Source organism: Rhododendron vialii, chromosome 2a (assembly GCF_030253575.1).
Source record: "Rhododendron vialii isolate Sample 1 chromosome 2a, ASM3025357v1".
NCBI classification, from domain to species: Eukaryota; Viridiplantae; Streptophyta; class Magnoliopsida; order Ericales; family Ericaceae; genus Rhododendron; species Rhododendron vialii.
Window position 1 is genome coordinate 11,226,686 of NC_080558.1, and position 17,600 is coordinate 11,244,285.

General features: G+C 38.1%; 2 protein-coding genes across 3 annotated transcripts in view; one reads left to right on the top strand and one right to left on the bottom strand.

Annotated features, from left to right (window-relative positions):
- LOC131316270 (probable aldo-keto reductase 4) overlaps positions 1–17,600 on the bottom strand; it is a 47,600-nt gene that overhangs the window by 20,972 nt on the left and 9,028 nt on the right. The window lies entirely within an intron of this gene.
- The window catches only part of LOC131316260 (fanconi-associated nuclease 1 homolog), a 44,172-nt gene continuing 39,757 nt past the window's right edge, over positions 13,186–17,600 (top strand). The window contains exon 1 of the mRNA XM_058345569.1: positions 13,186–13,331. Within this exon, the coding sequence (XP_058201552.1) occupies positions 13,239–13,331 (93 nt within the window). The 5' untranslated portion in view covers positions 13,186–13,238. The remainder of the gene's footprint in view (positions 13,332–17,600) is intronic.

Genomic DNA, 17,600 nt, shown 5'->3' on the forward strand with positions numbered 1-17,600 from the left:
ACGATCTAAGGCACGATTCAAACACCAAATCAACACATACACACATAATAGAAATGAGAAATCCCTACCTCAAGGGTTTTGAGTAAAACCCGACCCTTTGACCCAGTCAACCGTAGCTCCACGAGGTCCGATCATGATTTTTCTTGGATATTCGGAAAGCCCGTACTCCGAATAGCAACTTTAATACTCGGGTTTTGTCCGGAATCTCACCCTAGGTGAATGAAATCGAAGAGAGAAGAGAGGAGAGAAAGTTTCGGAGGAGAGGAGAGAGAGACAGCCGTGAGAGAATGAGAGAATAGAGAGGAGAAATAATTCTCCTGGGAAGAATTATAGAAGTGGGGAGCAATCCCCCGCTTCTCGCACCACACACTCACACATGCACCTCTCACATAATTACCTTTATATCCTTTTACGAACACGTCACCCCGAATATCCGTACTGTCTATTTAGACGGGCCGTACGTTTATAAAAGAAAAAATATAACCTCAAAAATACGGGTCTCTACAGTGGTGGTAGTGGTGGTGAGTAGTGGCGGTTGTGATGATGGTGGTGGAGGTGGTGAAGTGGTGGTAGGAGCGATGGTGGCGGTGTAGTGATAGTAGTGGTGGTGGTGGTTGTGGAGTTGGTGGTGGTGATGTGGTGGTGGTGGTGGAGGAGGAGTGGTGGTGGTGGTGGTGGTGGTGGTGGTGGTGGTGGAAGTGGTGGTGGTGGTGAAGTGGTGGTGGAGGAAGTGGTGGTGGTGGAGCTAGTGGTGGTGATGTGGAGGAGTAGTGGTGGTGGAGGTGATGGTGGTGAAGTGGTGGAAGTGTTAGTGGGAGTAGTATGATGGTTGAATGTAAGTACATAAAATTCAGTCAAAATTAAGTAGCTTTGAGCTACTTAATTTTTTTCAACTTTTTATCCTAAATTTTAAATGGTACTTAATTTATTAAGCAATGTAAAATGTGGTTATCAAATCTACTGAATCACTTATTATTTAATTGATTCAATTTTAAGTGCTGAATTTAGGTTATCAAACAAGCCCTTATCTAAAGACTTATTTTTGTTGAAACTTTTTGAAGTACGATTTCTAATTGCATGCTATAAAAAAACTAATTATTTTAATACATGGAGTAATACTATATGTATACTTTTCGCTTATCAATTCTGGATCCCGCAAAAATTTGGAGGCCCAAAACGAACTGTCTTGCTCGTATTGCCTCATGAAGGCCCAAGGTTGACAAACGTACGGAGTAGTAAGATTAATGGTAGAAAAGGAGAAAATTTTGGGTGTGAGAGGTATTGTCACATGGTGCCCAGCACCCCATTCGAACCATCCAATACATTTTTCGACGGCTCAGATTTGATTGGGTAAATTTTAAGTGCAAAATGTCCAAAACACCCTTTTCAAATCTGAGCCGTCCAAAAGTGTATTGGACGGCTCGGATGGGGTGCCAGGCACCACATGACAATACCCTCCCCGTACCCAAAAATTTCTCGTAGAAAAGACACACAAAATCAATTATGTTCTGTGGAGTACAATATGCGGCGGTACTAAAGGATCCGTCCATGGCAACCGACCGGCTTTAAACCGACCATGAACCAACAGGCATGCGGGGACAAAATCAATTATGTTTCCTAGACCTGGGTAACAGGTCGTGTCGGGTCATGTTCGTGTCGGGTCAATCGGGTTCGTGTCACAAACCATCCAACCCATTTAGAATTCGTGTTTCTCGAGTCATGTCATTTTCGTGTTTCGTGTCAAAAATGCTCAACCCTAATCCATTAACTTCATGTCCGATTCGTGTCGTGTTATCGTGTCCGTTGCTCAACTCTATATAGAATTACAGATATACCATATATTATATATATATGTTCGTGGTAATGGGTGACACAGATTGGTAACCGTGTTGGTCGTGTCAATTTCGTGTCTCGCGTGCTCAACCCGACCCCGACCCATTTAGAATTTGTGTTATCGAGTCGTACAATTTTCATGTTTCGTGTCAGAAATGTTCAACCCTAACCGCTATCTTTGTGTTCGATTCGTATCATGTTATCGTGTTTCGTGTCTGTTGTCCAACTCTAATGTTTCCCGTGCCCATCGGTCCATGGTCGGTTCAAAGCCTGTCGGTACCCTTAGCATTAGTGGGTACTAAAATGGCATATATTCCCGGGTGAAACAATTGTGTATTTGTACTCTACTACTCTGTTCTTCTTTTTTCTATTTTTTGATCTGATATTTGTACTCTTCTCATAGAACAAAAAAGGAACGCAGTACCCCTACCCAGAGGAGTGGAAAGTGTGTTTTTGACTTTTTGCATTTTATTTACGATGGCCTGGGCAAATTCCTCCTTTATTCCCTAAAAAGTTTGCTTTTCTTTGTTCTTATTTGGAGATTTGAGAAATAACAAATAGGAAATTATTTACGGAACGATATATTTTTTAACTTTGTTTAAAGAAGGCAAAAATGATTATTTGGGAAGGGAAAAAGGTGGTGTGTGAGATAGCTGAAGGTATGTTTGGTTCACTTGCTTGTTTACTTACATAACAATAAAAGGCAATCCGTTCAAAAAAAAAAAACAATAAAAGGCAAAAATAAGCCTAGGATTCATTTGCTTATTTGATTTATTCTAAACGATGGAATAAGGAGGTTTTTAGATATAATAAATTACTAATTTTAAAGGCAGTTAATTTGTTTGTATTTGGTAGTAATTTTTTAGCTTCTCGTTGGGAATTTTGGATTAATCATTCACGGTGAAGAATGTAGTAGGAAAAGGTATAATAATATGTATCGTACTTGAAAACATTCAAATAAGAAGAATAGATTTAAAAAATTGTCCTTTTAGTAATATCAAAAATATGTTACACCTATAAATAAACGGATTTATGAAAGTAAACCTTTCATTAATTTGTAGCTAGAGTATATATGGACTATAATGGCCCCAAATGGTTTCACTACTTATTACCATTATATTTCATTCCCAATCCGAAAGAGTTAGCCTAATAGTTAATGCTTGAGACTTGGATGTTTGCTTTCTCCGAAGATCTCAAGTTCAAAACCTTTCACAGTGTTATCTATTCCTTTTCTTTCGACTTTTAATTGGAACACTTGTAATTAGTTGAGGTACGCATCAGCGCATAAATTAGCCCGGACCCGAACACCTGAGTTATAAGAAAAATCCCTTAAATTCCATTCCCAGCTCCAACTTTCCTCCACCATTGGTCTTACTTGGTGAAAAAAACCATTAATTCAAATGACATGATTAGTTTTTTAAAAACAATTTTTGCACTGCTTTTATCCACATAACCTCTTTTTTTGTCGGCATTCATGCAAATCTACAAAATGGCCCTTTCATGAGTGAAGGGTACAATTAAAAAAGGAAGAGAAGTTTTTGGGTGCAAATTGGATACCGCGTGGCGATACCGAGCATGCATCCGAGCGGTTCAAACGTGTTTTGGACGACTCGGATGCGCATTCAAGTACCACGTGAACTATACCCTATTTGCACCCAAAAATTTCTCAAAAAACAAGGATAGTTTTTTTCTCTCATGTAAATAAAGACAAAAATATATATATATTACTGCAGAAGTGAATAAAAATTAAGGGAGTGCAAATTTTTTTGTCTTGAACATACTTGTACCAAGACACAAAAAGTGTACTAGAAAGGTATAATTGTTGTTTCTATAGCACTCTCTCCCACCGGAGTGAAGCTGTTGACCCTTGCAAGAATTTCTCTTCCTCTCCCTATCAGCTCATGGAACCAAAAACATCAAACGAAGGAAGCAGCTCAAGGCACACCGGGAAGGAGAAGGCAATGTATGTCGAGCCGATTAGAAGGGCAGGCGGTGGCGATGATGGTAATGGTGATGGTGATGGGTTGTTTCAAAAATCGCCGCCTCCATTCTTGAGGAAAACTTTTGAAATGGTGGAGGACCCAGAAACGGACGATCTCATATCGTGGAGTGCAACAGGCAAAAGCTTTATCATTTGGGAACACAACCAGTTTGCTAATGATCTGTTGCCCATACAATTTAGGCACCGTAACTTATCGAGCTTTATTTACCAGCTCAACAGCTATGTCAGTACTCCCTTTAGTTCATTCATACTTCTCCACATTAAATTCAATCTGTAACGACCCTGATTTTTGGTAAATAAAAATTTCGTTAAATATTTAAATTTTATTTTAATTACTTGGATTTGCTACTAAAAATTTCTTTTTAATTTTTATAATCCGTCATAATTAGATTTGAGATTTATAAAATTATATATTTTCACGCCGAGCAATCTAGTCATTTTCTAAAGACAAGTATGCTTGTAGAAGCACTTGTATTCTTTTCTAGTGAGTTAAATAAAATCTTTAAATTATATTTCTTGGCTAGAAATCCTACTTGGCAAGTAGAATTAGTTTCCAACCAATTCGTTAGAAAACCCTAATTACCGTTTCAATCTAGTTACAATTTCCTAACCCTAGATGGACCTTTTTGACCGTCTTTGAGCCTTATGAAACCCTCCGAACCCTATTAAACCATTAGACTATAGGAGTAATCATTTTATTCCTATGTTTAGTCATTTCACTTTACCTAGCATCATTACTTACCCTACCTATTGGATAATAAAGGCAAGGGAAAACTTTAACCTTTGGTCCATAAATGTTAGGGAAAATATTATCCCTTGGACAATAGATTCCCATGACTAGTCATATCAAATTATCACCAATATTTCTTTACCCCTTGGTCCATAATTGTTAGGGGAATTTCTATCCCTTGGTTAATAGACCTTTGACTTGCCAATATGCATGACAAGACAAGTCATACAAGAATCCCATCATTTTGCTTCCAAAAGAAGCAACCTTAGACTTGCCATAATGAGAACCTAGATTTGACTAGTCATTCAAGCCCATACTTACCTTCTTTAACCAATGGTTAATAAATGCTAGGAGAATTTTTGGCCATTGGTTAATAGCAATTAAGTTGCCAATGAGGCTTTGATTTGACCATACAAAATCATGGGCCAAGAATATCATCATTTTACTTCCAAGACTAGTTAACCTAACCATGCATGCATGCAACCCTAAGATTTTAGCCTTAAACCTAATAATCCTAGACTTACTTTCCTAGACACTCATATATATACTTGTACACATATATATATAGACCAAGAGAGAGAGAGAGAGGCCGAAAGTGAGAGAGTGAGATGGAGTGTGTGCATGAGTTTTGATTACTTACACAAGCAACCTATATAGCCTTAAGCCTATTTTTTGACTACATGCCAACCCATTCTAGTCTTCCAAAGTACAAAGCTAGCCCATGATTATATTCTTTCTTGCAAGCAACCTCCCCATAGACTTGACAAGTCCAAAACCCTTCATGATGACCTAAAGATTTGGCCAACAAATGGAAGTGACAACTCATGGAAGACTTGGCATGCTTTCAAGCTTGATTGGACATGACAATGGAGCAAATCCATGGGGAAAAGAGAGGAGAGGGGGGGGCCGGCCATATGGAGGAGGGAGGGAGCCAAGACTTGTGCCTATAAATAGCAAGCTCACTTCAAGTTCAACTCACCCCTTCACTCCCTTGCTTACATTCCTCCCCAAACACCATTTCCAGTTCCAGTCAGCCTACTGCCCTTCGTAAATCCTCAATTTTCTCCTGCTTAGGCTAGTTTTTAGAACCAACTTCCTTCGGAAAAGTTGTAGAACACTTCGAAACCTTCAAGTTAGACCCAAGAACCATCCAAATCGGTGAAGAAATGCCAAAGATATTGGCATCCGAAGTTCAGTAAAAATCTCGGATTTCCATTTCCTGACAGCATACTGTCTCTGCCTTTATCACCATTTTTCTCCTACCTAAAGTAGTTTCTAGGATCATCTTCCTTCACGAAAGTCGTAGAGCACTTCGAGAGCTTCAACTTCGACCCAAGAACGATCGTATTCGGCCAAATATTGACCAAGTTACTGCCATCCAAAGTTCGGTCCAGATTTGCAAGTTCACCGCCCGTAGAAAATCTTCCAACTAGCTTATTCGGCCCCGACTAAGTTTCGGATCAAGGTAGATAAATCTCTACTCATTTTCCCTAGTATAACTTTAGTTATTTTGCTTATGATAAGGCAAGTTAAAGTATTAGGAATAAATAGCAAGCTCGTTTTACAAAATCTTGAAATGACATTACGATCATGTAGATTTTCTCTACTCACTTCCCTAAGTATACGTAGAACCCTAATCCAATAACTCTACGTATAGTATAAAATCTACGTTAGAGAGTAGCATGTTCTTGATTCAAAGTATCAATATCGTAGATAAGATTATCTATTGTTTGGTTTCAAGTAAATAAGCTTATCGTTTAAAATGCATGATTGTCAATAAGTTTATCTCACTAATGGAGGTATGAACATGTTGGATAAATGACTTTGTCTTAAATAAACGTATGTTGTATTGAATTTCTCAAAAAGTAAGATATAACGATTTTCGAAAGATAAGATTTTAACGCTTGATTTGAAGTATTCATATTTTGATCTTTTCGAGCATGCTTAGCAATATAGAATTGGATGATCTTGTTAGATTACAATAAATGATTTATGGTTGCGTATGTGAAAAGTCCTACCGCGGAGTCTATGCATGAGAACGAGACACGAAAATCGAGAAAATAGAAACATGACACCTAGGGTGTGGTTAACAAGAAAAATGTGTTTCGAAGGAGGAAATATTTTTGAAACTACATAATGACCGATTTTGATGGCATTATGTGAGATGTGTGTGTGTGAATGTGTGCCAATGGGAACCCGGGACGGCGGAACCATTGTGAGGATACTCGGGAGACCGGAACGGCGGAACCGAGGTTGGGTGTGTGGCTTGGTTATCCGCGTTACGGAGCCAATGCAATTGTGTGCCAATGGGAACCCGGTGCGGCGGAACCATTGTGAGGATACTCGGGAGACCGGAACGGCGGAACCGAGGTTGGGTGTGTAGCTTGGTTATCCGCGGTATGGAGCCAATGCAAATGATTTTGAAAGGTTGGGTGTGTAGCTTGGTTATCCGCGGTACGGAGCCAATACAAATGATTTTGAAAGGTTGAAATGTTGACACGGTCTACGATGAGTCGCGTAGGAGAAACACGAAAATCTTGGACACCAACGATAGATGATTAACGAATGTGGATGTGTCATTGTTAGCTGTATATACATGTATCATGTGGAAATCGATGATTGTATAACCTGTTGTTTGTAAGTTATGGGTTAGCGGGTATGAGTTTGTTCTATTGAGCGTTGTAGCTCACGGTGTTACCTTTTGGTGACCCTGACATATTATATCGGTGGCGACGCTGGTATAATGTGTCAGACTCCTTAGATGAACAGGATAAGATGTACACCGTGGAAGCTTTTGGAGCAGAGGAGCTTGCTAGGATGGAAGAGCAAGCAGAGTAGTGTTAGGAACCCTAGTTCCTTTCTTGTTGAATAAATGTACCCTTTCCTTATGATGTATTTATGATGTAATAATAAGCCAGACTCTCTTTATTATATAATAAATGCCTCATTTAACGTACCCAAAAATTGGGGGCGTTACACAATCTGTTGTAATGTGGCTTGCCTTGAGCTTAGAGGTCTCAAAGTAGCTCTGTTTTATCTGTCTGATTTGAGGTTTATATGGAGCATTTTATTTTCTTGAACCTTTTTTTCCCTCAAAACCTTTTGAGAAATACCCAACAAAACCCACACCTCTTCTGACCATTTTTTTTCATGATTGAAATATATCCCTAAATCTTACCGTATTAATTTGAAGATTTAAACATAAGGTGACTGCTAAAATTTGGCAAAGGATTAGGGTCATCCTTGATTTGAAACAAAAATGAGTGAAAGATTGAAGCACATTTTTTGCCCATTAAATGGAATCCGATGAAGGATTACGTATTGGAAAATAGAACGGATTAATTTACCGATACATACAATAATGTGTATGCTCTAACTTGTATTTGAATCTTAGGTGGAAAAAGTATTCAAAGATGCTTTTATTGTAAATGTTTGATTCTCTGCTTCTCTTATTTTTACCAATACAAGTTACAATATCTCTCTCCGCAAACCGAATGTTCCTATATAATTATTGAAATTTGATTGTGTTGTAACCAAATTAGTAGATAATTGCTCTTTCCTTTGTGATTTTATTGAATTTAAAACTTATCATGTTTGTTGTGGATTTGTTCCAACTGTCAAAGGGTTTCAAGAAGATCAGTTCAAGCCATTATGAATATGCCAATCCATACTTTCAAGCAAACAAGAAGCATTTGTTGTACAACATCAAGAAACGAACACCGCAACCCTACTACAACATTAATGCGCCACGGAAACAAGCGAGAGAAAGTTCAAGTTGGCAAGATGTTGGAGCCGATGGATCAGATGAGGCTGACATAGAAAAACTGAAGAACAACCTTAACACAGTGGAGAGGGTGCTTGGGGAGCTGAAACAGCAACAAGAAACAACTTTGAGGTAATAATTGATCCTAACTTGAAATGCGATGATAAATCTATATCGATAGCGAAGAAACTGCTGGACGAGGAGGATTTGGTGTGCGTGAGTAGGGCTGAAGATCAACAGCATCAATCGAGGATTGTGATGGAATTGGAGGACTTGATTGCGAAGCCATCGGGTAGGGTTGACTTCGATTGGGCTGAGTATCTGAAGGAGCTAATGCAGCAAAGTGGCTTGCCTTAGAACCCATCAGAATTCTATGTGAAAGTGAAAGGTATCAAATTCTCATCTTTTCTCATTAGTTATGATTCAAGGAAAAAACAGATTCGCCAAGGAAAAGGAAAGCATTTAAATTTCTGAGGTTAAGGAATAGAAAATAATTTATCTCACTACTTTCCGTTAAATCATCCAACTCAAAGTCAATTGGCAAAACGGAGAATTATTTGTTAGGGAAAAACTATTCTAGGACTGTGTTTGGCTGGCTTTTGTTTTGGAACTAGAGGAAACAAATGGAAAATATAGGAGATAGAAACTATAGGAAAAGAAGGTATTTTTCCTTGTTTGGTTTTGTAAAGGAAAGGAAAGGGATGGAAGTAACAGAGAGAGGCCAGAATAAGCAAAGAAAAGGGATGGAAATCATTTCCTGCCGTTTTCTGTTAGATTTTCTGTCATTTTCCTTTTTGACCAAGAACCGAATAAAGGAGGAGGAAAAATAAAGATTTTCCCTTCATGTTCCTTTTTCTCAAGTTCCAAACAAAATGTTGGATTATGGGTTGTATTTGTGGCAGAATTTGTCAAGAGATGGCATAGCAGTCCTTGAGATTTCTCACCAAATGATGCGGTTTTCTTGAGAAACAAATCTGCACCAGTAAAATCTACCATTTCTCTCCATCAGAAGGCCAGTAAACTAATCCTAAGTTTGAAAACTGGCCCGAATTGAAGAGTTATTGGATCTTGTTGCTAAGTCGCAGTTTATATAAATACTCTACACCTAAGAAGCATGGAAACTTCTATGTGCCTCACGTATCCTGTATCCATGTCCGATACGTGTCGGTCACGGTCATGACATGACACTCTCTGGACACGTGCCAAATACTTGTCCAACCTTGTTATTATATTTCTTTTACTCCGACACATTGTGGTTACTCTAGGAAACGTTGGTGACACTCTTGGAACAAGATAATGACACGTTAAAAGGCTAAAATCTTATTTTTAAAACACGGCCTAGAGTAAAACTTTCCGCAGATGTATAATTCATGTATACTTGCGGATGCTAATTAGTATCTCTTCATAGATTGTTCTTAGTATGACAAAACTAACATTTTCGCCTTTTATATGAAGGCATTACAATGGCTCTATAATGCAAATACATTTTACATTCGACGTGTCCGTGTCCTAACTTTTGGCGAAATGACGTGTCCGTATCCCGTATCCATGCTTCCTATAGCTCTACACTGTGTTGTTCAAAGAAATTTTTTTGGACTTCTGCTGGAGGAGAGTGGAGAAGAGTCAAAGGCAGTAGATTGATGGAGTGGGCATATAATTGACAATGCTGATCTAACTCAAGGTGTTGGGAATGATTCTGAACTTCTATCGCATAGGACTTATGTTTCTGTTTTTCCTTTGTTATGGCATTGAAGAAATGGCTGGAAATGTTAAGGGCTTTTGTCTTCCTTTTTCCTGTTTTATGGTACTGCAGAAATGCTCTGTGCAGGTCAGGTATGAAATTATGGTTCTACAATGACACAACTTGGTAAATTTAGTGACAACAGAAACAGTTTATGTTTTGGTTGAGGATGCCATATTCTGAAGTTTAATTTCTTGTTGAATTCCTTAAATAAAGTTATGTGTATGTCAAGTAGTTAAAATCAAACTCCAAGGTTAGTTGTAAAAGCTTGAGACTTAGGGTATCGCTTCTTCCTAAGATCTCAAGTTCAAAACCTCTCGGGGGCTATCAACCCCTTTGAGGCCAGTCCAAGCGGAGCTTTGCTTTGGCTTTAGATGGGACTCCCACTAGAGAACGGTGGGATTTCTCCCAGAACTAGTCGAGTCCGCGTTAGCTAGCCTGGCCACTTGGTTATTGAAAAAAGTTGTTAAAATCATGCAAATGTGTGACAGATGGAGAATGTCCCTGGGGGCTCAAGGAAGAACTGATTAGGTTGGTGGAGTTGTTAGGCATGTCTATCAGTATACGCTTTTGTATCGCTTTGTTTTTGGTTCAATGGTAAGGGTGTCCGGGCCAGGTTGCACGTCCAAAGACAGATCATTCACGCCGGGATAAGGAGATTCACAAGAGATTCTATCTTGCTGCCTGGCCCCAAGAGATTGCAAGCTTCCAATGCCTTGGAAACTTTGTATTCCTTTCTCATAGTAGTTAGTAGATCATACCAGGCCAAGCTATCTATCTCACTGAGTTAGAAAGTGATTTCCCACAAAACTTCCCAATTAGCCAAGAAATTCATGTGTCCCCGGACTGATGGTGCTTAAAAATGCAGCATAATTTTTTTTTCTACTTGTTGATTCTTTGGTTATAGAATTTGCTTTGCTTGGTTATAATTTTGATTTTTTCCCTCTACTAGATTCTTGGACCAAACATCTGTATGTTTTTGCTGTCCGTGTTTAATACATGTTTTCCCCCAGGAGAAAATGCCTGAGGCACGAGCATTTTGCTAGTGCTATACAAAAGTTAATTACATCGAATTATCTCGATGTCTCATTACTGGAAATGAAATTCTTTAGAAGGCGATGCCCATTCTTAATTGGGCTTTTGCCCATGCCTATAAAAAGTCTTTTCTTTACTTTTTTCATTTTCTGAATTATTCGCAATTTTTTTTTGTAAGAAAATTAAATTCCGATTTGTCATGTACATAAGAATTGAAATTTCTACAGAAATACACTAATATACTTTTGAAAATTTACACTATAGACAGAAAACAAAAATTTCCTCACCTTTTTGGACATTTTCTTTTGTTCTTTCTGATTTCTTTGTGTGAGATGGAAAAATATTCGTTTGGGGTCTCAAAACTCCTGAACATGGTCTCTAATAAATTTTCTCTATCTAATAAGATTTAATTAATCATGTGTGCCTTCGATTGTTGTTGCCTTTTGTAATTTGTTTTTGACTCTTAGTCATAATTTGTTAACCTCTTAAATTATTGACTTGAAGTTAAATAAAATGATTAATTAAATCTTGGTGCTAATCGTGGATGTAGTATGTAAGTTTCTATCCAGTCACTTTGACGGGTTATGTTTCCATGATTTTTACATGCGATTTACCCATTCTACCGTTATTTGATGGGAAGTGTAGAGGTGTTAATCGAGCCAAACAAGCCAAACACATTATTGCTCAAGCTTGACTTGATTTCTTATTATGTGTTTAAACTTGGCTTGAGCTTGAATCTTTTTGAGATTAATTGTTCCAGCTTGAAATTTTGTTGCCGCGATAAGCTTGGCTGGTGGAATATGCAAGCCAATCTCAAGCTTTCAAGCATAAGCTTAAACTCGTAAAGTAGCCAATCTCGAGCTTTCAAGCTAGGCTCGTTAAGTTTGAAAATGAAAGGGGTTAATTTAAAGCTATAAAGAATAACTATCATCATTAATCTAGGTAAAAAAAAACTTATAAACATGAAATTCAGTTACTCGTTACGTTCATTAAATTAAAAACCCTCAAATCCTTAAATTTTTATATCTCACATAGAATATTTTCTAGTATATGGATGCAATAATACTATAAAACTGGTAAAAATATCCATATGGAAAGCTGACACAGATCTCATATTTTAGGACATTCATTAAATCTACCATTATATTTATAATATTTATTGAAGGGAATGACTTCGGTGTCCCCGGTCATTTTGGGGACACCGTAATTTTTGGCATAACAAAACCATTATGAGTATAACCAAAACTCATTATAAGCATAATAGAACCATAGAAAGGCATAACCAAAACCATAGTAAGGCATAACTTATGGTTGGGTTTAGTTACGCCTTGGTTGATTTTTAGAATATTTTTTGGTTATGCCTTGTTTGGGTTCTATTATTCTTGTAATTGATTTTAGTTATGCTCCTAATGGTAAAGTTATGCCAAAAATTACGGTGTCCCCAAAATGACTGGGGACACCATAGCATCATCCTTATTGAATGACCTCTTTATTTACGAGCCTATTGAGTCAAACACTTATATGCTCAAGTTTAGCTTGAATTCATAAAGAAACAAAAAAGTATAATTGACTTTGGCTTATATTTTTTCTAAACAAGTTTGAACAAATCAAAAGTCGAGCTCAAGCTCAAGCTGATTGATTCGTTTAGCAACCCTAGGGCTCCGTTTCAGAAGCCTTCTTAAAAAATAAGCAGCTTATTTTAGATTTTTAAACTAAAAAATAAAGTAAATGAAAAATAATTTTTTAAATTTTTTTACATCGTATAAAAGATCTCATCGAGATTTTCTAAACAAGATCTATATCGCATATTTTTAGATTTCAATAAGTTCATAATTTTTGAGCTTGAAATTGTCTTTTTAAAAAATAAGAACTTATTTTTTTTTCCGGAATGAAGGGAGTATTCTTTAATCGCACCAAAAGCTGGCTTTCTAATCGACCCAAACACACCCTTTATCCGGACCATCCAACGGTGGAGAGACTGTGACATGAAATCAGGTATATGATCGCGGGCGCACCAGATACCTTCTCAATTGGCGGGACGGGAAATTCATCGAGCACAGAGTATATACTGTACATGTTGACGCCGAAATGGCTGGTGAGCCAGGCTAGGGCTGGAAGAGAGATTAGGGCTTCGATGTTGACCGGAAGAGAGAGCTTGATTCGTTTGATCGGAAAGCGCCGGAGGTTCCTCCCCAACCGTCAATCACTTCTCTCCTCACCCTCCCAGGCACTCTCTCTCTCTCTCTCCATTTACTCGATTACACGTATAGATTTAAAATGTATATCATCTAGTGTACAGGCTAGGGTGCGTTTCTGGTTTCCACCAAACTAAATGGACTACACGCTGATGGCAATATTAATTTTTCTCAATGGTATTTTAGTTGATGTATGTGAGGAGAATGACCTGTCTAGAAATCCGTGAAAATATGAGCTTTAGTTCATTAGTCAATTTAATTTAGTGTAAACACACCCCTAGTCTCCGGTCGATGTAGTGGATTCAGTTTTCTAAAACAAGGAATTAATCGGTGATTAATCGGCGACGGATTAGGTCCGACTAACGATTAATCGTTGATTAGTAATTAACATGGTCTGATTAATCGTTCGAAGTTAGCCAACCGCCCGACTAGCGCCTAGTGACTTTTAGAACATTGAGTGGATTTGAATAGCGCTGTCTGGGTGCGTGGCCACGGTTTAGTCCCATTTGCACGATTTTTTACTGTTCGAGTGATTTGGTGAGAAAAGAAAAGAACAGATTAGAGTGTCTGACCGATTCACTCATTCAGATTCTATGATTTGGTATGAAATGGTGAGATACAAAATTTGCAATTTTTTTGATTGGTTGCTTCCCGTTTCTCATCACAACCTTCTCAAGATTCGAAGGGGGCTGAAGCCTCTTTTTTTTTTTTATGAACAATCTCCACATTTTACAAAAACAAACGTAATGGTTAAAATCATTAAAATAGGAATAGCACCACGGGTCTGGAAAGTGTGGTCTAGTGGACCAGAGACAAGGGGACTCCATAAATATAAATGCGTGAAGATACAGAATCGGAAATTACCTTTTGTTGTGGTTGATTTTCTTGGTATCTGATTTTATAGGGCTCTTTGGATTTGCGTAAAGCCGAAAATGTTGGGGAAATGACCGTTGCGGGAGAAGGATCATCAGAGAAACATTTGGGTGGTGGTGGTGAATCTGGTGATAATGATGGTATTGGAATCGTGGTTGAGACTTGTGCTGCTGATTGTGTCACCTGTCCTGTTTGTGGTAACACTGTTCCTGGCGGAGATTACATGATTAATTCTCATTTGGGTCCGTACCTGCTCCTGATATTTCGTTTGGATTCATTCTGTATGTTACTGTTTTGTGGATAGTATGAGACTACTAGTTACTGCACATAGGTATTAGAGAATCTAATTTTGCCATTTGTTTGTGATCAGTTCTAGTGGTAACTCGCGGTTAGTGGATTTGATTGGAAAGTATGGTAGGGGCTAAAGACAAGCTCGTAGTAATTTCTCAGTATTTTATACTTGTGTTATTATTATGCTGTTTTGAATGATGAGTTGTTTTCTTATGGTGAATTAAAGACCAGAAGCATTGGACATTAAGTTAAACCTTTAAGGAAGGGAAAACAGTTTGGAGTGAATTTAAGCTTGATTTGAGAGAGCTTGAAAGATACGTTGTTGACTTGTCAATGGTAACTTGGAGAAAACAACTTTGCTTATCGTAGAGAGAAGATGAAGAGTAGAAGAGGAAGACAGGACCTTGTAAAGTTTAGCGAGATCGCACGAGCATAACTTGAATAAGATCTAGCTTGTGACCTAACCTACAGCCGATTGTGGTATCTAGAATGGTAAAGTATTGCTAGCTCAAGGAACTTAGTATTATGCATGACAACATTGACAAGTTATGCAAGAAACCAACTGATTGAAGGATAAGATTAGGCTCAAATTATAGCAAATCATAATAGATAAAATATGCCTCGTTTAAAATAGGCTCAGTCTAGGGTGGTTTGGTCTTGTAAAATGAGGACAAGCGGAGCAGTAGATGCGGTGGTAGGTATGAGTGATAGGAGTAAAAGGATTCATGGAGCTAACCCCACTTTATTGTGCCACTTGTAAGCCTAGATTCTTGTTTTGTTTTATGCACAAGACGTTGGAGAGAAAAAAAGAACGATAAGTAGCTTCTTACCGTCTTGAAGTCCAGCTTATATTCTTAAGAATGCTCGACTGTAACAATGAGGGTTGCACGAGTCAGGTACTGTTGCCTTATGTTATGTTCTAGTGGTGTGCTTGTTGTGCAGAAAGTTTTGTCTTTGGTTTAGAAGGCCTCTGGATTTGTATTGCTATTCTGAAAATTCTCATGATTTTCAACCTAAGTTTGTCGTTATGCTACCTTTGCTTTTTGACTACCTCTTAGTTCTTACATATTCTCTGGTTACAATCTATGTTTTCAGACACATGCCTAGCAAGAGGAACCAAACGTAAACTGAGGCAGCGCACCCTTCTTCAGTTAAACTTCTCTTCACAGTCAAAAGTTGGAATTCAATCAAGCGAGTTGGATCAAGTGGGAGTTAATGTGGTTCAGAGGGCTCCTGATAACATTTTGTGCGATACCATTCACAAATTGCATGACTGTGTCGGTGCGAATGGAGACAACACTACCCAGTGCAAAGCACTCATGAATTCAGAGTCTGTTTTGAGCAATGATAGCTCTGCAGAAAACAAGATAACTTACGATATGAATTGCGGAGCTGATTCACCTACGTTACTCCCTGAGAACAAGGTGCCCAAATATGAGATGAATGAAACTATGGACGACATGTCTGGGCAACTCCTCAAAACTTTCGTTGTGGGTCGTAAGTTTAGTGAGGAAGTAATGTTATATCCTGGGGCAAATATCTCTCTTTTGGGAGATCCTAATAATATTAAGGATAGCAATGCCATCAAGGTTTGGACACTTTGGCCTTTCCATCCACTTGATTTGAGATTTGTGAATTTATTCATCTAAAGGGCACTGCATTGCCTTCTCGAGTTAGGTTGTTTATGCAGAATCTGGATGCTATAAAATGCTTGGTTTTATCCCTCGAGAGTTGGCTCAATATCTGTCTCCTTTAATGGATAAGTACCTCTTGAGTTTTGAGGTAATTTGTTGTTCATTTACTACCCTTTTTGTTTTGAATATTACTCTCTCTCTCTCTCTCTCTCTCTCTCTCTCTCTCTCTCTCTCTCTCTCTCTCTCTCTCTCTCTCTCTCTCTCTCTCTCTCTCTCTCTCTCCTTCCCTGGTATCTTGTATGATGGTTGAGTTGTGCGTTTATGGTTGAATAATTTTTCTCTTGATGTAAACATAAAATATTTGGCTACCATTGGTGTAAAATGTAAATAGAGTAATATTATCAGGTAATTCACTCGTCAGAATTGTTGGGTGGGTCCTTTGAAATGCACCTTATGTATGGGTGTCATTGTAGTAAAGAGTAAAGACACAGACAAAATTAATGAGAAAGATGTCCTCTGGGCTTTGTGTTTGTGGAAGTAGGCTAGGGTGAACTGCGGTAGAAATAGTCAACACAGTATCACAGCTGATCAACTGGTCTACTCTGAATTTGTTTCCATTTTTCTTAAAAAAACTGTAAACCAATCTCCTTTGGTATGCCTTCATTACTATGGATACTGGAGTTTTGGTTGTTTCAATCAACCAGTTTTTCCCTCTTGCTTTGTTGCGTTTTCAACCCTCTCATCAGCAACCAAATCAATCATTGTCGAAACTGGCTTACCTTAAACAATGTCCAAGCCTAGACCAGACCAGAGGCCATGATTTCCTGCAAGCATGGTTGTTAGGATTATTGGCAATTGTCTCTATTTCTCACCTCTTTTGGTGAAGTACTATTAGCTGCTATTGTGTTCTAGCTTGTTTATTTTTCTTGTGAGTAGATGTGGTAGCTACAAGATATATTTAAGATGTTATATTTTAAGAAAACAGCTGTCTCGACAAGGTTTTCTTCTTGTTCTATTCACTATGTCCGAACTCTGAAGTTGTATTTATCATTCAAGCAACAAATATTGAGGCTAAACGCAGGGATTTCTCAAGATTTATGGAAATCACTGGGACCACCATTCAGTTTTATGATTTTATCAATCATTATGGGCACACACATTCTGCAATATGGATGCACAATAAACAGTGTTTCATGCTGCTAAGGTCTAATTAGAAGTTCTTGTGGAAAACTGTTTCCTGGTTGAATCCAGCTCAGAATATCATTAACAGCGTTAATTATTCTTAATTTTGATTCTTGTTTTCTTTCCAGTCAGTACAAAATGTTCATGATATCTACGATGGGCTTGCCTTGCAAGGCTGTGTAACTTCCATTCCAGAACATTCTCACGATGTTCTCCCAATTCAAATTACATGTCAAAACGAGATATTTTCTGGTGAAAAGGAATGTGAGGATCTTCAGGTTGTTAGGTCCTTGTGGAAAATGCTTTCCGTGTAGCTGAATC